Here is a 25079-nt window from a genome sequence, read left to right on the forward strand (position 1 = left end):
GTTTTTTGCCACTTCCTTCAGTGCAGCTTGGAGCTCTTCCTTCAGCACCAACGGTTCCTGATTGTATGCCACCTCCTAAAATGGTTGACTGTAGACCTCTTTTTGGGATGGTGACTCCGTGTATTCCTTCCATCCTTTTTTGATGCTTCCTGTGTTGTTCAGTATTTTCTCCATAGAATCCTTCGGTATTGCAACTCGAGGCTTGGATTTTTTCTTGAGTTCTTTCAGCTTGAGAAATGCCAAGCTTGTTCTTCCCTTTTGTTTTTCTATCCCAGGTCTTTGCACATTTCAGTATTATACTTCACTTTTTCTTCTTGAGCCACCCTTGGAAATCTTCTGTTCAGCTCTTCCTCATTTCTTCCTTTCTCTTTAGTTACGCTACGTTCAAGAGCAAGCTTCAGAGTTTCTTCTGACATCCATTTTGGTGTTTTCTTTATTTCCTGTCTTTTAAATGACCTCTTGCTATCTTCATGTATGATGTCCTTGATGTCATTCCACAACTCATTGGTTGGTCTTCAGTCAGTAGCGTTCAATATAATACATGCTTGTCATATATTATGCATTTGTTGGATTCAATTTGCTTATGTTTTATTGCAGATTTTTGTGTCTACTTCATAAGGGATATTGGTCTGTAGTTCCCCTTGTATTGTCTGTCTAGTTTTATTATCAGTGTAATGGACTTAGAAATGAAGTTGGGGATTGCTTCCTCTTCTATTTCCTGGAAGAGATTGTGTGGAATTGGTATTACTTCTTTAAATGTTTGGTAGAATTTACCAATGAAACTATCTGGCCTTGGAGTTTTGTTTTTTAGAAGGTTTTCCACTATGAATTCAATTTCTTTAATAAAAATATAGATCTATCAGGTTTTCTAATTTCTCAGGGGTGGAATTTGGTAGTTTGTGGTTAATTCCATCTAAGTTTGTGCCGAGAGTTGTTTGTAGTATTCCCTTAAAAAAAAAAAAAAAAAAAAAAATTCCCTTACTGTCCTTTTAATATCTGTGGGTTCTTTTCTGATAATTGTGTATCTGTTTCATTCCTGATATTTATAATTTGTGCCTTTTTCTTTATTCATTGTCAGCCTGGCTAGAGATTTATCAACTTTATTAATCTCTACAAAAAAAAAAAAAAAAACAGCTCTCAGTTTTATCGATTTTCTCTATTTTCTTTCTGCTTTCAATTTTATTGATCTCTGTTCTTATCTTTTTTATTTCCTCCTTATGCATACTTTAGCCCTGGTGGGGCAGTGGTTCAGGGTTTGGCTGCCGACCAAAAGTTGGCAGCTTGAATATACCAGCCACTCCTTGGAAACTCTATGGATCAGTTCTACTGTGTCCCATAGGGTCACTATGAGTCAGAATCAACTGGATGGCAACAGGATTTTTGTTTCTTAAGATGGACATTTAGATTATTCATTGAGACCTTTCCTTCTTTCTAATGTGACCATTTAGAGCTATAAAATGTCCTCCAATCAATTCTTTAGTTGCATATACCACACATTTTAATATGTCGCATTTCTATTTTTGTTTAGTTAGAAATATTTTCTAATTTCCCTTGAGACTTCTTCTTTGACTCACAGGTCATTTTACAAGTGTGTTGTTTAATTTCTAACTATTTGGAGTTTTTCCAGTTACCTTTCTGTTCCTGATTCCTAATTTAATGCTATCACTTTCAGAGAACATTCTTCGTATGATTTCACTCTTTTTAAATGTGTGAATGTTTACTGCATGATCCAGAATACAGGCTACCTCTGTGAATGTCCCCTATGCATTTAAGAAGAATGTCTATTCTGTTGGTCCTGGTAGACTGTTTTATAGATGTCAGTTAGATCCAGGTGGTTGATGATCTTTAGTCCTTCTATATCCACAGTTCCCACCTGGAAGCATTTTTGCCCCCCAGTGGACATTTAGCAAAGTCTAGAGAGATTTTTGGTTGTTCCAACTGGCTACTAACAGTAGTGGGTAAAATCTTCTGGCCTTCTCCTGCTAAACATGCTAAACATGCATAGGGCAAGCCTCTCCCCTCCACATCTTACCAATAACAAACCATTTTTTGGCCCAAATTGTCAATAGAGCAGAGACTGAGAAACCTTGTTCTGTGTCCTTGCTGACATTGGTGGCCTGAGGGAAAGATCTTTCTTTACTACTTCTGTTGCTCTGTAGTTAGAATAGCCCCCTGGCTAGTCCCTCTAGGTTGAGAAGGTACAGTGGGATGTAATAAGTTGTTCTTAACTCCTGCCTTACTCTCTCATACCCAGCTCATGTTGCTGCTGGGAGCTTAGCAGCTCCACACCAAGGAACTCATGTAATAACTCTAATTTTAAGGAAACACTAGATTTATGCGGGGGCCTGGGGAGTGGCAGATATCCAGTAAAACACACACCTGTGTACTCCTACGGGAAGACATGTGAAAATCTAGGACAGTGGGGAGAATCATAAGATCAGGGAATGGCACATCTAGAGGGGCCTTAGGCATTCGCCAGGCCAACTCTTCAACCCCCATTTTAGGTCTGGGAAGACTGAGGCCTGGAGAGGGCACGCACTTTGCTGAAGATTACTTGCTGCTTTACTTCTGCTCATACCCTGTCTAATTCTCTCCACTATCCTCTTTCTCCCCTTTTAAGCATTCAAGAGCAAAGCTTTATGATTTGGGGGGATTCGGATGCACTTACATCATCTCCTAACAAGATTTTTTTTTCTGTTTTTATCAGAGTTTATCTTTTAGCAGTTTCACGTGACTTCTTCAAACTGATTACCAACCAAGCAGACAACATACATTAAACACACCCTCTTACTAAACATGGCCAAGGGAGGCAAAGGCCCCAAGGGCAAGAAGATCACACTAAATGTGGCCAAGAATTGCATCAAAATCACATTTGATGGAAGAAAACGCCTTGACTTGAGCAAGATGGGAATTACTACCTTTCCCAAGTGTATTCTGCGACTCAATGATGTGGACGAGCTTGACCTTAGCCGAAATATGATCAAGAAGATCCCGGACTCTATCTCCAAGTTCCAGAACCTGCGCTGGCTGGACCTGCACAGCAACTACATCGACAGGCTCCCTGAGTCCATCGGCCAGATGGGCACCCTGCTGTACCTCAACGTCTGTAACAACAAGCTGACCACCAACGGCTTGCCCGTGGAGCTCAACCAGCTCAAAAACATCCGCACTCTGAATCTGGGCTTGAACCACCTGGACAGTGTGCCCACCACGCTGGGTGCTCTGAAGGAGCTCCATGAGGTGGGGCTCTTCGACAACCTGCTCAACAGCATCCCCAATAGCATCGGCAAGCTCCCCAAGCTGAAAAAGCTCAACACAAAGCGAAACCCCTTTCCCAAGGAAGGGGAGTCTCAGCTTTTCCTAGATTCCATCAAAAGGCTGGAGAGCTTATATCTGGTGGAGGAGAAGGATCTGTGTGGGCCTTGCCTGAGGAAATGTCAACAAGCCCGCGACAAGCTGAATAGAATCAAGAGCATGGCCGCAGCGCCACCAAGAAAACCCATCTTTTCCAATTTTGTTTCACCCAACTCCATGGCCAAGGAGTCTCAGGAAGACTGGAGGTGACCGGGGACCCTGACCCTGAGGCAGGAGGGGAGAAGGGAGGGAGGGAAGACAGCAGTGGCTACATCCACAGGAAATCGAGGGCTCCCCCTGTTACTGCTACAGCTTCTTCAGCCAAGCCCATAAAACACCTTTTCCTGCCTCCTCTGCTTGTGATTTTGTTGACTGAGGGCTTTTGGTTCCCTGTCATTCTATACATTTCTCTCTTCTCTGTATGCACACACCTACACGTACTGGTACGAGTCAGGAAGGGGACTGTCATCTCACTTCTGCACCAGAACTCTCCTGCTTACAGACCGTGGACCAGGCAGATACAGTATTTTGGGAGCAACCACCAGCTCCAAAATAGAACTTATTCTATGGCTTATTCTCGGGTTTCAAAGATCAGAGATCTCAGAGCATGGGTTAGTAGGAGGACAGAGAGGCATTTGGTCTTGGATAGGGGGAAAGTTGGGCCACAGAGATAGGCAGGTATTTTCATTAGGTATTGGCAGGTAGCCTCTTTGGCCCAAAGCAGTACTCTTTTTTTAAATCTATTCTTTTATAAATTGCCCTAGGTGCTTTCTAGGCTAAACCAACCAAATCCTGACCGGCCGTGGATGAAGAAGGTGGCATTCCCATCTTATTATGTCCAGTGCTTTTCCAGATCCTTGTGGGAGTGAGAAAGAACGGGGACAGGCATGGGTTGGTGCATTCAATAAATAAATACCTTAATAGGTGTAGGAAGTGTATCCATTTGGGAAAATCTTAGCTTGCCTTCTACAGCATGCAGGTGAGACCAGTTGAAAGAACATGAAGTAGAACTTCATTGTCTGAGGAATTTATGATATTAGGGCTTTGAGGTATGCAGGACTGGACTGGCACAGAGAAAATCCAAAGACCTGGAGTCAGATAGATCTAGGTTCATGACAACTCTGCCTCTTACTTGTCAGCTTGGGCACCTTCCTTAGCTTTGGTTCCCTCACCTGTAAAGCAGGTAGCACAGGGTGAGAGACACAGTAAGCACTTGATAGACATCAGGTTTCTCCAAGAACTAGAGTTCAATGCATCTTAAAGCTGAAATACCACTCTGGACAGTGTCCCTAGCCACATTAAATCTTTTGGCAGAACTGACAGCAGTAGAATCAGCCCTCATGATGGCTGGCAATCTTCTTTGGACTAACTGGGAAAAGGATAGAGGAAGAGACCTTTAGGAAGACTTTCAAATTTTATTTCGTATTTTATTTTTTAATTTCTAACTTCCCATCTCCCCCTCCCCCCAGCTCTGGTAACTATTAATCTTTTTTGTCTTGATACATTTGCCTATTCTAGATATTTCATGTAGGAGAGATCATACAATATTCGTCCTTTTGTGTCTGACATTTTACTGAGCATAACATTTTCAAAGCTCATCCATATGGCATCATGTATCAGAACTTCATTTCTCTTTGTGGCTGAATAATACTGCATTGTATATACATACCACATACAATGGTATACGGCCTACTATTTGTTTGACTATTCATCTGTTGGTGGACGTCTGGGTTGTTCTTCCTTTGGAAGATTGTAAATAATGCTACAATAAACATTGGTGTACATGTACCTGAGTCACCGCTTTTAATTCTTTTGGGTATACCTAGGAGTAGAATCGGTGGGTCATATATAGGGTCGCCATGAGTTGGAATCGACTCAATGGCACTGGGTTTTTTTTTATGGTAATTCTATGTTTAACTTTCTAAAGAATCGTACATTCTACAGATGATGATGTACTTGGTAGTGTACAGAAACACAGCTGATTTCTTCGTGTTGACTTTGTACCCTGACACTTTGCTGAATTCATTCATTAGCTCTAGCTGCTTTCTGAAGGAGTCTCTGGGGTTTTCTATACATAGGATCATGTCATCTGTGAATGGTGATAGTTTTACTTCTTTTCTGATTTGGATGCCTTTTAATTTTTTTTTCCTTGCCTAATAATTCTCTTATTAGGACTTCCACGATAATGTTAAATAGGAGTGGTAAAAGCAGGCATCTTTGTCTTCTTCCTGATCTTACATGGAAAGCTTTCAGTCTTTCACCACTGTGTACTTTTATTATGTTGGATTTTGTCAAATGCCTTTTCTTCATCAGTTGAGATGATCATTTTCCCCCCTTTGCTTCCACATATGCCTACGTGGTATATTTCATTGATTTATTACTGATTCTTATGTTGAACCATCCTTGCATTCCTGGGATAAATCCCACTCGGTCATGGTGTATAATCCTTTTAATATGCTGTTGTATTCTGTTTGCTAGTATTTTGTTGAGGATTTTCCATCTCTGTTCATAAGGATGTTGGTTTGTGGTTTTCTTTCCTTGCAGTATCTTTATCTGGCGTTGGTATCAGAATAATGCTGGCCTCATAAAATGAATTAGGAAGTATTTCCTTCTCCTCCATTTTTGGAAGAGTCTGAGAAGAATGGTGCTGACTTTTCTTTAAATGATTTTTAGAATTCCCCAGTGAAGCCATCTGGCCCTGGACTTTTCTTTGTTGGGAGGTTTTTGATTACTGTTTCAGTTTCTTCATGTGTTATTGGTCTGTTAAGATTTTCTACTTCTTGAGTCAATTTAGATAGTTTTTGAGTTTCTAGATATTTATCCATTTCATCTAGGTTATTTAGTTTGTTGGCCTACAATAGTTCATAGCATTCTCTTATAATAGTCTTTTTTTCTTTTTTTTCTGTAAGATTGGTAGTAATGTCACCACTTCATTTCTAGCATCTTTTTTCTTTGTCAGTGTAGTTGGAGATCTGTCAGTTAGGTTATCTTTTCAGAGAAACAACCTTTGGTATCCTCGATTTTCCCTATTACTTTTCTATTCTCTATTTATCTCTGCTCTAATTTTTATTATATCCTTTCTCTGGTTGCTTTAGGCTTCATTTGCCCTTCCTTTTCTAGTTTCTCAAGGTGTAAAGTTAGGTAATTGATTTGGGATCCTTCTTCTTTTTTAATGTTGGCATTCAAAGCTATGAATTTCTCTTTGAGTACTGCCTTTGCTGCATCCCGTAGGTTTTGGTGTGTTGTACTTCGTGTCTAAGTATTTTCTAATTTCCCCTGTGATTTCTTCTTTGAATAATTGGTTCTTTAATAGTGTGTTGTTTAATTTCCACATTTTTGTGAAATTTTCAATTTTCCTTCTATTATTGATTTCTAGTTTCATTCCACTATGGCCAGAGAAGATACTGTGCAGGATTTCAGTGTTTTTCCATTTATTGAGGCTTGTTTTGTGACCAAATATATGGTTTATCCTGCAGAATGATCTATGTGCACTAGAGAGGAATGTATATTCTGCTATTGCTGGATGGAGTGTTCTATAAATATCTGTTAGATCTAGTTGGTTTATAGTGTCGTTCAGGTACTCTCTTTCCTTATCGGTCTTTTTAGATGTTCTACATTATTGAAAGTGGTGTATCAAAGTCTCCAACTATTAATGTTGAACTGTCTATTTTTCCCTTTAGTCCTGACAGTGTTTGCTCCACAAATTTTGGGGCTCTGTTGCTTGGTGTATTTATAACGGTTATTTCTTTTTGATTAATTGATTCCTTCATCAGTATATCCTGTCTCTCTTTGTCTCTTATTACAGTTTTTTTACTTGAAGTCTATTTTGTCTGATATTAATACAACCACCTGAGCTTTCTTCTGTTTTTTATTTGCATGAAATATTTTTTCCATCCTTTCACTTTCAACCTATTTGTGTCTTTTGATTTAAAATTCATGCCTTTTAATTTAAAATGAATCTCTTGTAGACAGAACATAGTTGGGTCATGTTTTCTTACCCATTCTGTCAATCTGTGCCTTTTAATTGGAGAGTTCAATCCATTCACATTTAAAGTAATTACCAATAAAGAATGACTTCTATCATTTTACCATTTGTTTTCTGTGTGTCTTGTACATTTTGTGTACCTTATTTCCTCAAATGCTTACATGTTGTGTGTTTAGTTGATTTTTTACAGTGAATAATTTTCATTACCTTCTCATTTCCTTTTGTGTATATTTCTTTAAAAATTTACTTTGTGGTTACCATGGGGATTATGTTACCCAACCTAAATTTCTAACAATGTAATTTAAATTGATACTAACTTTACTTTGATATCATACAAAAACACTGTTCGTATACCATTCCCTTTATGATACTGATATCACAAATTATATCTTTATATATTATGTGCCCAGTACCATTATTTTATAACTATTATTTTTGCTTTTGTCTTTTGTATCATGTAGAACATAATACAATTACACGCCAAAAAAAGCAGCAAAACTGACCTTTGTATTTGCTTTTGAAATTATTTTTACCAAAGGTCTTTATTTTTTCATACAGCTTTTTTAAGTTTATATCCAGTGTCCTCTCCTTCCAAACTGGACAACTTTTTAGCATTTCTTTTAGGGAAGGTTGGGTAGTAACAAACTCTCAGCTTTTGTTTATCTGGGAATGTCTTCATTTCATTCTCATTTTTGAAGGACAGTTTTGCTGGGTACATGATTCTTAAGTTACAGGGATTTTTTTTTTTCTTCTCCTTTCAACACTTTTAGTATATTATCCCACTACCTTCTGGGCTCCATGGTTTCTGAGGAGAAACTGACACCTTGTCTTATGTGGGCTCCCTTGTATGTGATTATTTGCATTTCTCTTACAGCTCTTGAGATTCTCTATCTCTGGTTTTTGGAAGTTCGACTGTCATGTGTCTTAACATGGATCTCCTTGTGCTTTGGCTACTCAGAGTTCATTGAGCTTCTGGTATGTGAACATTCATGCTCTTCATCAAATTTGGGAAGTTTCTGGTCATTATTCCTTCAAATATTCTTTCTCTCCCTTTCTTTTTCTCCACTTCTTCTGGAACTCCCATAATCTGTATATTGGTCTGCATAATGATGTCCCCCAGGTCTCTTGGTCTTTCTTTAGTTTTCTTTTTTCTTTCTATTCTTAAGACTGGATAATTTCAGTTGTTCTACCTTCAAGTTCACTCAATCTTTCTTCTGTTATCTCAAATATGGTGCTGAATCCCTCTAGTGAATTCTAATTTTAGTTACTGTACTTTTCAGCTTCAGAATTTATTTTATTTTTTATATTTTCTCTCTTTTCATTTTGTTCATACATTGTTCTCTTGATTCTCTTTAATTCTTTGTGTTTTCCTTAAGCTCTTTGCATATATCTAAAGCAGCTGTTTTAAAGTCTAGTCAGTCTAGTGTCTCATCTTCCTCAAGGATGGTTTCTGTTAATTAATTTTGTCCCTTTGACTGGGTCATCCTTCCCTGTTTTCCTGCATGTGTTGTGTTTATTTGTTTGTTTCTGTTGAAAAGAAGACATTTGAATTGTATAATGTGGAAACTCTAGAACGAGGATCCACCTCCTTCCTCAAGGTTTGCTAGATGCTTTTTCTTTCTTTCTCTCCCTTTGTACTTTCCTCTCTTTTTCCATTGTTGGAGGTGTGGGAATCTGTTAGCTTAGTAACTTTCCAAACTATTTTTGCAGAAACAAATGAAAGAAAAAACATTTGGAAAAAAACAAAACAAAACACTTTTTGCAGTCTTTGTAGAATGGCTCTGTCCTGGGACAATCCTTAGCCAGGCTTACACTGAGCCAAACAATCCACCAAAGGATAAAGTTTAGGATTACTTCAGGCCTTTATGGGTATGGTATTGCCCTGAGCATATGTGTAGCTCTCCAAATTATACACACTTGGCTGCCCTTAAATGCCATAGTTTCTCAAAGAAATCCTCTCCCTGGGGTTTTGACCCTAGTATCTCAATTATCCTCTTTTGCTCCAGGCAGGCACAGACTTCTCAGTTTCCCTTACAATGCCTCAGACTATGTCTACTGCTCTTCCACCCTGAGTGACCACCAAAATGGATGAAACAGATAGGTGCTTTGCTACAATCCTTTAGACTGTCACTCAACTGATTTGAACAGGCAAACACCATACTTTGCTAATAAGGTGTGACCTGTTCACTCCAAAACCAGAGACTAAATCCCAACCTGGAAATGCACTGATACTTCAAGTCAGCTGCTGAGTGGGAGCAGGGGTGGTGCACAAGCCAATGTTGAAAAAAAAAAAAAAAGAGTCTCGGAGTCTTCCTACCATTCTGACAAGGCTTTGCCCAGCTGCTGTGACTCCCCAACTGTTCACTGGATTTCTGAGAAGCCTAGTACTTTCTTCAATTTTTCCGTATGAGGACAGGAGTGTAGAGCTTCTTATTCTGCCATTTTGGTTCCAACTGTGCTTTTTCTTTCTTTTTTTTCTTTCTTCCTAATGTCATGGACTTTCTCATGTTGGTAGCAAGTTTTACAGCAGTCAATGGAAGAACAACGAAAGGAATCCAACAGTTCAGTGGAATTATCTTTTTTTTTTTCTTTTTTTTTTTTTTTAACATTGTAAACCATAGTAGACATAACACTTAATTTCTTCACTCCTCATTGCTTATTTTCCTGTGCAATGCTTAGCTGTGACAATTCTACCATATATCTAAAGTCAATGAAGATACTCAAATTCACCATTTTAGTTGTTTTCTCTTTATTAAATATTTTCCATCATAAAAGAAAGAAAATCATAATTTAGTTTTAAATATAGTAGCTTAAAGTATCTATGATTCTACATTTTAAGCCAGCTAAAATACTGGAAGACTTCCCTTACTAGCTATTTTTCTGTGTATAATTTTAACTACATTTTACATGTAGTTAAAATTACAGCATTTATGTCATTCTTTCTCCCCACTTTTAAGCCCATATTGTTACATGCTCTTAATTGTTGTTGGTAGGTGCCGTCGAGTTGGTTCTGATTCATAACGACCCTATGCACAACAGAACGAAACTGTGCCCAGTCCTGCACCATGCTCACAATCGTTGTTATGCTTGAGCCTATTGTTGTAGCCACTGTGTCAATCCATCTTCTCGAGGGTCTTCCGCTTCTACATTAACCCTGTTCTTTACGAAGCATGATGTCCTTCTCCAGGGACTGATCCCGCATGATAACTTGTCCACAGTATGTAAGAAGGAGTCTCGCCATCCTTGCTTCTAAGGAGCATTCTGGTTGCACTTCTTCTAAGATAGATTTGTTCGTTCTTTTGGCAGTCCATGGTATATTCAATATTCTACACCAACACCGTAATTCAAAGGTGTCAATTCTTCTTCAGTCTTCCTTGTTCATTGTCCAGTTCTCGAATGCATATGATGTGATTGAAAATACCACGGCTTGGGTCAGGTGTACCTTAGTTTTCAAGGTGACATCTTTGCTTTTCAACACTTTAATGAGGTATTTTGTAGCAGATTTGCCCAACGCAATGCATCTTTTGATTTCTTGACTGCTGCTTCCATGGCTGTTGATTGTGGATCCAAGTAAAATGAAATCCTTGACAACTTCAATCTTTTCTCCATTTATCATGATGTTGCTTATTGGTCCAGTTGTGAGGATTTTTGTTTTCTTTATGTTGAGGTATAATCCATACTGAAGGTTGTGGTCTTTGATCTTCATCAGTAAGTGCTTCAAGTTATCTCCACTTTCAGCAAGCAAGGTTGTGTCATCTGCATATTGCAGGTTGTTAATGAGTCTTCCTCCAATCCTGATACCCCGTTCTTCTTCAAACAGTACAGCTTCTCGGTTTATTTGCTCAGCATACAGATTGAATAGGTACAGTGAAAGGATATAACCCTGACACACACCTTTCCTGACTTTAAACCATGCAGTATCCCCTTGCTCTCTTTGAACAACTGCCCCTTGATCTACGTACAGGCTATGCTTTCAATAACCATATTTTAATACATCTGCAAGGTAGTTATTCTTATGGATACTCTAAGTTGCTGTTGAAACTTTAAGTTGTTTCTAATTTTTCACCAATAGAAATAATTCATGATGAGAACCTGCATGAGTAAAACCTTTTTAACTATTATTTCCTTAGTATAGTTGCATTATGGAAAATATTTTGTTGAAAAGTATGATTTTTTTCATGTTTTTGATCTGACATTAAGTAGCTTATAAAAGGTTTAAACAAATTTATATATTTACCAGGAGTATATTGGAGAACCAGATTTACTGAATCCTTGCCAGCATTATTATCCTTTATATTTTTATCTTCATTTAATATCGGAAGTGATTTATCAGAAGATTTTCTGAAGATTAATGGAACAACCATGTCAGTGAAGTGCTTTCTCTGGCTCAGGGGTCACCATTTGTACATTGGGCCTTGCACATGTCCATTGGGTAGCTATCCTCCCATTTTAGCTGCTTCATCTCTGATCCAAGAGGGGCTGAATCCATTCAAGGGCATGTGATCAAGACACAGAGTTGTGGTCACTTATTTGGATAATATCCACTTCAGTTCCTTCAACTTGAGACACTTTCTTCTTTAGAAATAATGTGCCCTTCTTGGTCATTCAAAAGAATCATTAAATAATAGGCACTAAGATTCTGGTTCAGATCCCACCTGTATATCTGAGAAGGGTCTTGGTTTGGATTCTGGGTCTGTCCCTCCACTCCCATCTCAGCACATTTTCCCACTGGATCAGGTCTCATACTCAAAGTCCTTCTCCAGGAAGCTCCCCAGGATTTCTATCAATTGATTGGTTGGTATGCAAGATGAAATTTATTTGCCATCCTTCATCTAGGTGCTTTCATTCTTTTAGCAATGTCTTAAGAAGAGGTTTTAAATGCATTTAACTTCATCAAGACTTATAATTTGGGTTTTGACTTGTACAGAATAAATTTTAGTTCAACATCTTTTTAGCAAGGAAACCCTGGCAGTAGGATGAAGCAACAGCTGGAGATAGAGACCAGTAAGGAATCATCTCCTGCATTTTATTTCCTTTTCTGGAAAGATAAATGCTCTAAAACACCATGGTCAACCTTACCTACTGGAATTGTATTAAGCCTATCAATACTTCATTGGAAAACCACGGAGTTTCTCTATCCTCAAATAGAACAAAATCCCTATTCATGCTAACCCAATTACTGCCCTTTCTGAAAGTCGACTGTGATCCTGGTGACCCCAGTGTGGATGTGACCTCTGCCTCTGCTTGTGTTTTGTGTCTGATGCTTGGAACAAGTGCCTCAGCTTCTTGTGTCTCCATTTCCCAGGTTCTCAGTCAACTCCCTAGAGTAGTGTATGGCAAAAACTGAAGATTCACATGAATGAACGGCTCTGCAGAGGAGAAGCCCTCAATTAGAAGACAAAGTGTGGCCAGGGGAACACTCTGGTCCAGGCTCTCTGATCTAGCCAAGCCACTGACTTGCTTCTCCAGTTCACTTTGCTTCTCTTTGTCTTAGGCCATCCGTGTGTGTAAATGATTTTGGGAAATATTTTATGTAGTTCTTAGTGAATATAGAGGAAATTATAACATATTAATCATATTATAACATCGATAATTTGCTAAATGTAAATGGTCTACTTTATTTGTAAATGCCCCCTAAATGGAAACACCCAAATGTCCCTAAATGGGTAAATGGTTAAACTGTAGTAGATCTATGTTGTGGAATACTACTCACTAATAAAAAGGAGCATATTATTGAAATACACAACAACTTGGATGTATCCAAGGGCATTACACTCAGTAAGAAGACCAACCTTCAAATGTCACCTGCTTTATGACTCCACTTATATAACATACTCAAAATGATAAAATTATAGAGATTAGTGGTTGCGAGGGTGAGGAACAGTGCGGGGTGGCAAGGAGTGGGTGTGGCTTTAAAGGGGTAGTACCAGAGATATTTTTGAAGTGATAAAATAGTTCTGTATGTTGACTGTGGTGGTGATTACATGGATATACACGTGACAAAATAACATAAAGAACTATACAAGCATATTGTACTGATGCCACTTTCCTGGTTTTAATATTGTACTAGAGCTACATAAGATATAAACATTTGGAGGAACTAAGTGAAAGGTACATGGAGCCTCTCTGTACTCTTCTTACAACCTCCTGTAAATCTATAACTATTTTTAATTAAAAACTTAAAAAAAAATTGTACCACCTAGATGTAGCAATCAACAGATTCTTGTACATCTGCCAAGTGCTAATCCATGAGGCACTAAGCTAAGACTGGTTAAACCTTTGGCTGCCAGCCAAACGGCCGGCAGTTCAAATCTACCAGCCACTCCTGGGAAACCCCATGGGACAGCTCTACCCTGTCCTGTAGGGTCGCTATGAGTCAGAATTGACGTGATAGCAGTGAGTTTGGTTTGGTTAGACTTAGACTAGGAGGAAGGGTGTAGCAATCTACTCCCAAATATTCAACAATGAAATGAAAACTCTATGGATTGTCCAATACAGTGCTGGAAAATGAGCCCCCTAAATTGCAAGACACTCAAAATACACAGTGGCTGCAATAACAGACTCAAGAATACCAACAACTCAGAAGACGGTAGAGAATCAGGCCGCATTTCATTCTGTTGTAAGTGGGGTCACCATGAGCTGGCACTAACTCCAAGGCAACTAACAACACAAAAGTCAAGCTTAAAGTGAGACCCTAACACACCCGGTCGACCCAGAGCTGCACTGTCTGAAGTGAGACCCTAACACACCCGGTCTGAAGTGAGACCCTAACGTACCCGGTCGACCTAGAGCTGCACTGCCTGAAGTGAGACCCTAACACACCCGGTCGACTCAGAGCTGCACTGTGTGAAGTGAGACCCTAACACACCCGGTCGACCCAGAGCTGCACTGTGTGAAGTGAGACCCTAACACACCTGGTCGACCCAGAGCTGCACTGTCTGAAGTGAGACCCTAAGGTACCCGGTCGACCCAGAGCTGCACTGTCTGAAGTGAGACCCCAACGTACCCGGTCGACCCAGAGCTGCACTGTCTGAAGTGAGACCCTAAGGTACCCGGTCGACCCAGAGCTGCACTGTCTGAAGTGAGATCCTAACACACCCGGTCGACCCAGAGCTGCACTGTCTGAAGTGAGACCCTAAGGTACCCGGTCGACCCAGAGCTGCACTGTCTGAAGTGAGACCCTAACACACCCAGTCGACCCAGAGCTGCACTGTGTGAAGTGAGACCCCAACGTACCCGGTCGACCCAGAGCTGCACTGTCTGAAGTGAGACCCTAACACACCCGGTCGACCCAGAGCTGCACTGTCTGAAGTGAGACCCTAAGGTACCCGGTCGACCCAGAGCTGCACTGTCTGAAGTGAGACCCTAACACACCCGGTCGACCCAGAGCTGCACTGTGTGAAGTGAGACCCCAACGTACCCGGTCGACCCAGAGCTGCACTGTCTGAAGTGAGACCCTAACACACCCGGTCGACCCAGAGCTGCACTGTCTGAAGTGAGACCCTAAGGTACCCAGTCGACCCAGAGCTGCACTGTCTGAAGTGAGACCCTAAGGTACCCGGTCGACCCAGAGCTGCACTGTCTGAAGTGAGACCCTAACACACCCGGTCGACCCAGAGCTGCACTGTCTGAAGTGAGACCCTAAGGTACCCGGTCGACCCAGAGCTGCACTGTCTGAAGTGAGACCCTAACACACCCGGTCGACCCAGAGCTGCACTGTCTGAAGTGAGACCCTAACACACCCGGTCGACCCAGAGCTGCACTGTCTGAAGGGAGACCCTAACACACCCGGTCGACCCAGAGCTGCACTGTCTGAAGTGAGACCCTAACACACCCGGTCGACCCAGAGCTGCACTGTCTGAAGTGAGACCCTAACACACCCGGTCGACCCAGAGCTGCACTGTCTGAAGGGAGACCCTAACACACCCGGTCGACCCAGAGCTGCACTGTCTGAAGTGAGACCCCAACGTGCCCGGTCGACCCAGAGCTGCACTGTCTGAAGTGAGACCCTAACACACCCGGTCTGAAGTGAGACCCTAAGGTACCCGGTCGACCCAGAGCTGCACTGTCTGAAGTGAGACCCTAAGGTACCCGGTCGACCCAGAGCTGTACTGTCTGAAGTGAGACCCTAACACACCTGATCGACCCAGAGCTGCACTGTGTGAAGCGAGACCCTAACACACCCAGTCGACCCAGAGCTGCACTGTCTGAAATGAGACCCTAACACACCCGGTCGACCCAGAGCTGCACTGTCTGAAGTGAGACCCTAACACACCCGGTCTGAAGTGAGACCCTAACGTACCCGGTCGACCTAGAGCTGCACTGCCTGAAGTGAGACCCTAACACACCCGGTCGACTCAGAGCTGCACTGTGTGAAGTGAGACCCTAACACACCCGGTCGACCCAGAGCTGCACTGTGTGAAGTGAGACCCTAACACACCTGGTCGACCCAGAGCTGCACTGTCTGAAGTGAGACCCTAAGGTACCCGGTCGACCCAGAGCTGCACTGTCTGAAGTGAGACCCCAACGTACCCGGTCGACCCAGAGCTGCACTGTCTGAAGTGAGACCCTAAGGTACCCGGTCGACCCAGAGCTGCACTGTCTGAAGTGAGATCCTAACACACCCGGTCGACCCAGAGCTGCACTGTCTGAAGTGAGACCCTAAGGTACCCGGTCGACCCAGAGCTGCACTGTCTGAAGTGAGACCCTAACACACCCGGTCGACCCAGAGCTGCACTGTGTGAAGTGAGACCCCAACGTACCCGGTCGACCCAGAGCTGCACTGTCTGAAGTGAGACCCTAACACACCCGGTCGACCCAGAGCTGCACTGTCTGAAGTGAGACCCTAAGGTACCCGGTCGACCCAGAGCTGCACTGTCTGAAGTGAGACCCTAACACACCCGGTCGACCCAGAGCTGCACTGTGTGAAGTGAGACCCCAACGTACCCGGTCGACCCAGAGCTGCACTGTCTGAAGTGAGACCCTAACACACCCGGTCGACCCAGAGCTGCACTGTCTGAAGTGAGACCCTAAGGTACCCGGTCGACCCAGAGCTGCACTGTCTGAAGTGAGACCCTAAGGTACCCGGTCGACCCAGAGCTGCACTGTCTGAAGGGAGACCCTAACACACCCGGTCGACCCAGAGCTGCACTGTCTGAAGTGAGACCCTAACACACCCGGTCGACCCAGAGCTGCACTGTCTGAAGTGAGACCCTAACACACCCGGTCGACCCAGAGCTGCACTGTCTGAAGGGAGACCCTAACACACCCGGTCGACCCAGAGCTGCACTGTCTGAAGTGAGACCCCAACGTGCCCGGTCGACCCAGAGCTGCACTGTCTGAAGTGAGACCCTAACACACCCGGTCTGAAGTGAGACCCTAAGGTACCCGGTCGACCCAGAGCTGCACTGTCTGAAGTGAGACCCTAAGGTACCCGGTCGACCCAGAGCTGTACTGTCTGAAGTGAGACCCTAACACACCTGATCGACCCAGAGCTGCACTGTGTGAAGCGAGACCCTAACACACCCAGTCGACCCAGAGCTGCACTGTCTGAAATGAGACCCTAACACACCCGGTCGACCCAGAGCTGCACTGTCTGAAGTGAGACCCTAACACACCCGGTCGACCCAGAGCTGCACTGTCTGAAGTGAGACCCTAACACACCCGGTCGACCCAGAGCTGCACTGTCTGAAGTGAGACCCTAACACACCCGGTCGACCCAGAGCTGCACTGTCTGAAGTGAGACCCTAACACACCCGGTCGACCCAGAGCTGCACTGTCTGAAGTGAGACCCTAACACACCTGATCGACCCAGAGCTGCACTGTCTGAAGTGAGACCCTAACACACCCGGTCGACCCAGAGCTGCACTGTCTGAAATGAGACCCTAACACACCTGGTCGACCCAGAGCTGCACTGTCTGAAGTGAGACCCTAACACACCTGATCGACCCAGAGCTGCACTGTCTGAAGTGAGACCCTAACACACCCGGTCGACCCAGAGCTGCACTGTCTGAAGTGAGACCCTAACACACCTGATCGACCCAGAGCTGCACTGTCTGAAGTGAGACCCTAACACACCCGGTCGACCCAGAGCTGCACTGTCTGAAGTGAGACCCTAACACACCCGGTCGACCCAGAGCTGCACTGTCTGAAGTGAGACCCTAACACACCCGGTCGACCCAGAGCTGCACTGTCTGAAGTGAGACCCTAACACACCTGGTCGACCCAGAGCTGCACTGTCTGAAGTGAGACCCTAAGGTACCCGGTCGACCCAGAGCTGCACTGTGTGAAGTGAGACCCTAACACACCCGGTCGACCCAGAGCTGCACTGTCTGAAGTGAGACCTAACACACCCGGTCGACCCAGAGCTGCACTGTCTGAAGTGAGACCCTAACGTACCCGGTCGACCCAGAGCTGCACTGTCTGAAGGGAGACCCTAACACACCCGGTCGACCCAGAGCTGCACTGTGTGAAGTGAGACCCTAACACACCCAGTCGACCCAGAGCTGCACTGTCTGAAATGAGACCCTAACACACCCGGTCGACCCAGAGCTGCACTGTCTGAAGTGAGACCCTAACACACCCGGTCGACCCAGAGCTGCACTGTCTGAAGTGAGACCCTAACACACCCAGTCGACCCAGAGCTGCACTGTCTGAAGTGAGACCCTAACGTACCCGGTCGACCCAGAGCTGCACTGTCTGAAGTGAGACCCTAAGGTACCCGGTCGACCCAGAGCTGCACTGTCTGAAGTGAGACCCTAACACATCCAGTCGACCCAGAGCTGCACTGTCTGAAGTGAGACCCTAACACACCTGATCGACCCAGAGCTGCACTGTGTGAAGCGAGACCCTAACACACCCAGTCGACCTAGAGCTGCACTGTCTGAAATGAGACCCTAACACACCCGGTCGACCCAGAGCTGCACTGTCTGAAGTGAGACCCTAACACACCCGGTCGACCCAGAGCTGCACTGTCTGAAGTGAGACCCTAACACACCCGGTCGACCCAGAGCTGCACTGTCTGAAGTGAGACCCTAACACACCCGGTCTGAAGTGAGACCCTAAGGTACCCGGTCGACCCAGAGCTGCACTGTCTGAAGTGAGACCCTAAGGTACCCGGTCGACCCAGAGCTGTACTGTCTGAAGTGAGACCCTAACACACCTGATCGACCCAGAGCTGCACTGTCTGAAGTGAGACCCTAAGGTACCCGGTCGACCCAGAGCTGCACTGTCTGAAGTGAGACCCTAACACACCCGGTCGACCCAGAGCTGCACTGTCTGAAGTGAGACCCTAACACACCCGGTCGACCCAGAGCTGCACTGTCTGAAGTGAGACCCTAACACACCCGGTCGACCCAGAGCTGCACTGTCTGAAGTGAGACCCTAACACACCCGGTCGACCCAGAGCTGCACTGTCTGAAGTGAGACCCTAACACACCCGGTCGACCCAGAGCTGCACTGTCTGAAGTGAGACCCTAACACACCTGATCGACCCAGAGCTGCACTGTCTGAAGTGAGACCCTAACACACCTGGTCGACCCAGAGCTGCACTGTCTGAAGTGAGACCCTAAGGTACCCGGTCGACCCAGAGCTGCACTGTCTGAAGTGAGACCCTAACACACCCGGTCGACCCAGAGCTGCACTGTCTGAAGTGAGACCCTAAGGTACCCGGTCGACCCAGAGCTGCACTGTCTGAAGTGAGACCCTAACACACCCGGTCGACCCAGAGCTGCACTGTCTGAAGTGAGACCCTAACACACCCGGTCGACCCAGAGCTGCACTGTGTGAAGTGAGACCCCAACGTACCCGGTCGACCCAGAGCTGCACTGTCTGAAGTGAGACCCTAACACACCCGGTCGACCCAGAGCTGCACTGTCTGAAGTGAGACCCTAAGGTACCCGGTCGACCCAGAGCTGCACTGTCTGAAGTGAGACCCTAACACACCCGGTCGACCCAGAGCTGCACTGTGTGAAGTGAGACCCCAACGTACCCGGTCGACCCAGAGCTGCACTGTCTGAAGTGAGACCCTAACACACCCGGTCGACCCAGAGCTGCACTGTCTGAAGTGAGACCCTAAGGTACCCGGTCGACCCAGAGCTGCACTGTCTGAAGTGAGACCCTAAGGTACCCGGTCGACCCAGAGCTGCACTGTCTGAAGTGAGACCCTAACACACCCGGTCGACCCAGAGCTGCACTGTCTGAAGTGAGACCCTAACACACCCGGTCGACCCAGAGCTGCACTGTCTGAAGTGAGACCCTAACACACCCGGTCGACCCAGAGCTGCACTGTCTGAAGTGAGACCCTAACACACCCGGTCGACCCAGAGCTGCACTGTCTGAAGTGAGACCCTAACACACCCGGTCGACCCAGAGCTGCACTGTCTGAAGTGAGACCCTAACGTACCCGGTCGACCCAGAGCTGCACTGTGTGAAGTGAGACCCTAACACACCCAGTCGACCCAGAGCTGCACTGTGTGAAGTGAGACCCTAACACACCCGGTCGACCCAGAGCTGCACTGTCTGAAGTGAGACCCTAACATACCCGGTCGACCCAGAGCTGCACTTCCTGAAGGGTCCGGAAGAATTAAGGCATCTTTGGAGAAAGAGCACTTTAAGCTCAGCTCACTGAGCTAATCTAAAATTATCTAGATCAATCTTTTCCTTGCAGATTCCTGAGAAAGATGTTAAAATGATTTAAAAAAAAGTAAGAAGAATGTACAGCTTCTCTATCCCTGTTCAGGTCTTCTGTAGGTGGCTAGGCACAGGTGGGGTGGGGGACCCTTGAACCAGCGTTTTGCTGAATTCTTCTTTCCTCCGTTCATGCCCATGTTCTTTCACACCAGTATGGTGGTGCGGAACAACGTGGCTATGGAAGCAACACAGCTGGATGGAGAGGAAGGGAAACGGAGAGACTGGGTGCAGAGAACAGGGATTGAGGCAGGCTCCGGCCTGGACATGGGTCTGGCTAAGGTAGAGCTGAGAGGAGCTGCGGGTCTCGTAGGGCAAGACAGACAAGGAGTAACATGGGGAATGGGACCAGAACCTGAGATCCGAGCAGGACCTGGGGAGAGCTGGCTGCAGGTCACTGGCTCTGGCGCTCGCAGCAAGGTGAAGCGTATGTGTGAAAAGCTGTTGTTTTAGCATTTGTGTCTGTGCCCCACCAGGCTGCTCCACTCCCCTCCAGCTCTGTCACTCCTGCTCTTAAAGGCATGGGTGGAGAAGTCCCCACAGCCGCACCCCCAGGCTTTGCTTTACCAAGAAGCCAAAGGGGCACATCTCTCCACTTAGTTATGGAGCTAAAGTTGTCTTGACCAGTCATCACGACCATTACAGACTTCTGTCCTCCCAGAGGTCAACAGTGCTACCCTCTGGGGCGTGGGATGGAAGGGGTGGAAACGGGGGTGAGTTTACTCGACATTTTACCTCTTCCCTGTGCACAGTGGTACTTCAGGGACTCTGGGGCGTGGGATGGAAGGGGTGGAAACGGGGGTGAGTTTACTCGACTTTTTACCTCTTCGCTGTGCACGGTGGTACTTCAGGGACTCTGGGGCGTGGGATGGAAGGGGTGGAAACGGGGTGAGTTTACTCGACATTTTACCTCTTCGCTGTGCACGGTGTACTTCAAGGAGGAGGAGGCTGCTAATTGAGGCTGAGCATTCTTCTTATGAGAATGTCAAAGTTCCTTATAGCTGATTTTTTAATTTTTAAAAAATTCTTTCTCTTTTATTACTTTTCAAAGATAAACTATAATAAAACCCAGCCCAACCCAGTGCCGTTGAGTCAGATAGAAATAATAAATCCTGAAAACACTCAGCTGTAGAACTTTGTGCCAAAAAATTAATTTCATTCTAACCATTATATCTCAGGAGTTACAAACTCCTAGTTACAAGCAGGAGTCCCTGGGTGGTGTAAACAGTTAACGTACTTGCCTGCTAACTGAAAGATTGGCAGCTCGAGTCCACCCAGAGGCACCTGGAAGAAAGGCCTGGTGATCCGCTTCTTCACAATCAGCTACTGAAAGCCCTATAGAGCACAGTTCTGCTCTGACACAAAGGGGGCGCCATGAGTCAGAACTGATTTGACAGCAGCTGGGTTAGTTATAATCAGGCCCAGAATACAAGTGCCGTCACTCCCAAAGCTTCCCCCAGAGCAGGGGCCCTTTGACTCTGTAACACAGTGGGTCGGCACTCTAGGTCTTGTCCGTGGACAAGGCTTTGGAAGGGTGCTCTCTAGCTCACTGCCCAGGGTGTGCTGTGGGCTCCAGAGATTGAGGAGGGGGGACATTCCAGCCTTGAATTTCTCTGAGGTTTCTAAACTGTAGGCTCCATATGAACTACGATCATTGAGAAGCAATATAATTAAGCCAGATCACACCAGCTTTCCAAAGGTACATCCGTACAGAAATAAGTCCAGAAGTTAACCCCACTTTCACAGAGAGCTGATGCAGAAAATCACATTCTGTGGCACTCGTCCGCATATTTTGTAAGAAGGAAATTGCCTTCTTTTTTGCCCACTATCCTTCAGACAGTTGCTCCTTGGAAATCCTATGGGGCAGTTCTACTCTGTCCTATAGGGCCACTGTGAGTCGGAACCGACTTGACGGCACCTAACAACAACAGCATCCTTTAGACAAGAACAAATTTGATATTCAGTACCAAGAGAAAGTATGTTCTAGAAACAAATCTCAGAAAAAAAACCTGTTTCCCTTTATCTTTCACAGGAAAGTGATGTAACCCCACATGATTATTTTTTCTTAGTTTCAGGACAATTAGAGTAACTGCATCATTTTAGGTACCTGATAACATCTATTGTTTTCTGCTTTAAAGAGGTTTCTCGGTAATTTTTAAAGGATTATTGTACGTCGTATTTAATTTTGAAGCTGTTTTCAACCCTTTTGGAAGGGTACAAGCATGTCTAAGGGCAACACTCCCGGTCAATGTACCTCAAGCACAGCCAGCACCTGTCATGGGAGGCTTCAGTGTTGCTATGATGCTGAACAGGCTTCAGCGGAGCTTCCAGACTAAGATGAACTAGGAAAAAGGGCCTGGCAAGTTACTTCTGAAAATTAGACAATGGAAACCCTATGGATCACAATGGTCTAACCCCGTTGTACACGGTTTTGCCATGAGTCAGGGACCAACTTGAGAGCAGCTAGCAACAGCAATGTGTGTGTCTGCTCACATGTGAATTTTCCAGTTTTAGGCATGTTCATGAACAGTTCAGGTGCTGTTTTAGTTTTCCAATGGTCCCTTCCCATTTCAGCAGATCCTGCCTGTGTCTAACACCAGGGAGCTTCCTAGCCATCAGGTGCTTGTCTGTGGTCTCCAGGTGGCTCTGTGTTAGAGGCCGCTGTAGACTAGCAGACAGTTGCACCCCACAGTATGTCTGATCATGACAAATGTTGCCTTCAGAATGGCCTAGCCTGATACCAGGAAGTGACACAAAATATATTATCCATCCCAGGTTCACCCTGGCTCTGCAATCATTTCCCACTTAGGATCTAGGCCCGGAGCCTCCTTGGTCTACAGTTATGGAGGCAAACATTGTCACGGGAATTGTTGGCAAAGCTCTGGTACCTGAAAGCTCTCATTTTTATGTGGGAAGGGAGGCCTGAGGGTGGATGGCGCACAGAGGGTCCGAATCAGTCATCAAGGGCTGTGGAGGCTGAAGACACCAGAACCTATAGCCCAGGCCGAGCATCTTGTGCCAATGAGATCCCTCAGACAGAAGACTCCTCTCCTTCAAAGAAGAGGAGCTAGTGCTCACTCAAGGAACCCAACAAAGAGATAAATGTTTTCAAGATGCATTCTATGGACAGGGCATTGCCCTGGAGATTCAAGTAGAAAATGGTCAGATTCATCCCATGTACTTGACAATGGCAGTCAAGCCCTCCCATGGCTGGCGGTCAGTACTTGCCAGCCTGGAGCTCCTAAAGCCACGCAGGCTGGTGAGAGGAGGGCTGGAAATAAGAGACACAAAAGAGCTGAGAGCATGGACAGTACCTGTTTCTGGTTGATTGTTCCATGAAAATGCCTAAAAGACAGCAGGTGATTCTAAAATAAGGCAAAGGGATCACAATGTATTGAACCCCTGCTCCGGCCCAAGTCAGTGTAATCTCAGAGCCCACAGCTGACTATTGTAGGACACTGTCACCACGGGCGCTGGCCTGCCTGGGTCACCTCAGAGCCTAGGACCAGTGGCTTCCTCGTTTTATTAAGGTTCTCCTTCCAGGAGCTTATATTAGCATTTCTCTGGAGCACCATGCGCTGTTCTCAATTGACCCCAGAATTCTTCCCACAGGCCTCCATGCTTGGAGCTGGGCTAGGACTACCCCAGGTAGCACACAGAATGGCCCTGATAGAACCTGCTTCCATGGGCTAAGATGGCTACCGTGGGAAAAAATAAATGCAATGGAAATAAAGCCAGCAGTGGGCCCAGCAGTCCACAGGTGCAGACTGACACCCAGCTTGGTGCCTGGGCTATCACAAGGGGTGAGTGAGGAATGACTGACAAACGTCTGATTCTCTAGGCCAGAGAGTCATCTTCCCACCACCTGGTAGCCATCTTTTCACCTACCCCACCTTCGTGGCCATAACTACAGTTGAGATCCTCTTCTGCTATTCTCCCCTCTGTTTGCCCCTCTCCCCACACTATCCTGAGGTCGGGGAATGAAAGCTTGCATTGTTAGGGCAAAGCACCCCCAAGACTCTGAACACAATAGAGCAGGAATGGACAAGTGCTGCTCACAGCCATGGGCACAGCCACATGGTTGCTGAGTAACTTCACATAACATTTATAAGAGGGTGATATGAGAGACAAACAGGGCCCAGTGAAGCAATCTGTGTCACAGTGGATGCTGTACTTCTCTGGGGAGAGAGAATGAGGACGTGCAGTCCACCAGACCTGTGGCCCTTAAGAGTGCTCCCTGTTTGGGGCAGTGGTGGCTGCCTGGTTTGTGGACATATCACTATTCACCCTCTTCTGATAATAGCACCTTGGTTCTCATGGGGAACTACCCTCCCCTCAATCTGTTCTATGTCGTTGGTGGGCCTGACCCCACCCCCAGAACTGGGTGGACATGCCACCCAGAACTGGCCCATGAAAGTGCTGTTATTAGTTCTGGGATGGGCACATGAAAATCAGGTCTGAGACTGTTGCTGAAACCACTGGGGTGGAGCATCCCCACTCCCCGTGTGCTAGGATCCCTAGCTGGTTAACTCTAAGCCTGGAGCTGTTGGAGGCATTGATGCTGTTGGGCTGGGAAAGCCTGCTGAGGACAAAGCCAGCCCAGGGGAAATCCTTGCTAAGAGATGGAGAATATTGCTTCCTGTAGGCCTACTTGAGCCTGGAGATCCATTACATCTGCAACTAGATCTTTCCCGACATTTTCAGGTGTGTGAAGTGATGAGTCCTCTTTTCTGCTTCAGGTAGTTTAGAGCGGTTTTATCCCACTTGCACTGTAAGTGCTGAGAAGTCCAATTGTGGATATCAAGGCTTATATGGAACACAAGCAGTATGAGAACACAGGGCTGATATTCAGCTGATACGCACAATTGAAATATTCCATTCCAGTTGGTAAACTGCCATTCCCCCATCCCACCTCCAGTGACCCACTGCTGCCCAGTGGACTTCCCCACAATCTGTCAACTCAAGGGTTAATATCTGCACAGCAGGGAACCTCTGCTGCTGCTGTTCACTTTGATTGGTCTTCTCAACGTCATCAATGACTTCCATATTACAA

At 45.3% G+C, this 25079-nt stretch overlaps 2 protein-coding genes across 11 annotated transcripts in view; one reads left to right on the forward strand and one right to left on the reverse strand.

Moving 5' to 3' along the window:
- Positions 1-25079, reverse strand: part of WDFY4 (WDFY family member 4) — a 415213-nt gene that overhangs the window by 71407 nt on the left and 318727 nt on the right. The gene's annotated exons all lie outside the window — the stretch shown is intronic.
- LRRC18 (leucine rich repeat containing 18) lies at positions 2627-3564 on the forward strand. The gene has a single exon (XM_023547176.2). The coding sequence runs from the start codon at positions 2797-2799 to the stop codon at positions 3562-3564; it is 768 nt and encodes a 255-aa protein (XP_023402944.1). The 5' UTR covers positions 2627-2796.

Source organism: Loxodonta africana, chromosome 16 (genome assembly GCF_030014295.1).
Source record: "Loxodonta africana isolate mLoxAfr1 chromosome 16, mLoxAfr1.hap2, whole genome shotgun sequence".
In the NCBI taxonomy this organism is placed as follows: Eukaryota; Metazoa; Chordata; class Mammalia; order Proboscidea; family Elephantidae; genus Loxodonta; species Loxodonta africana.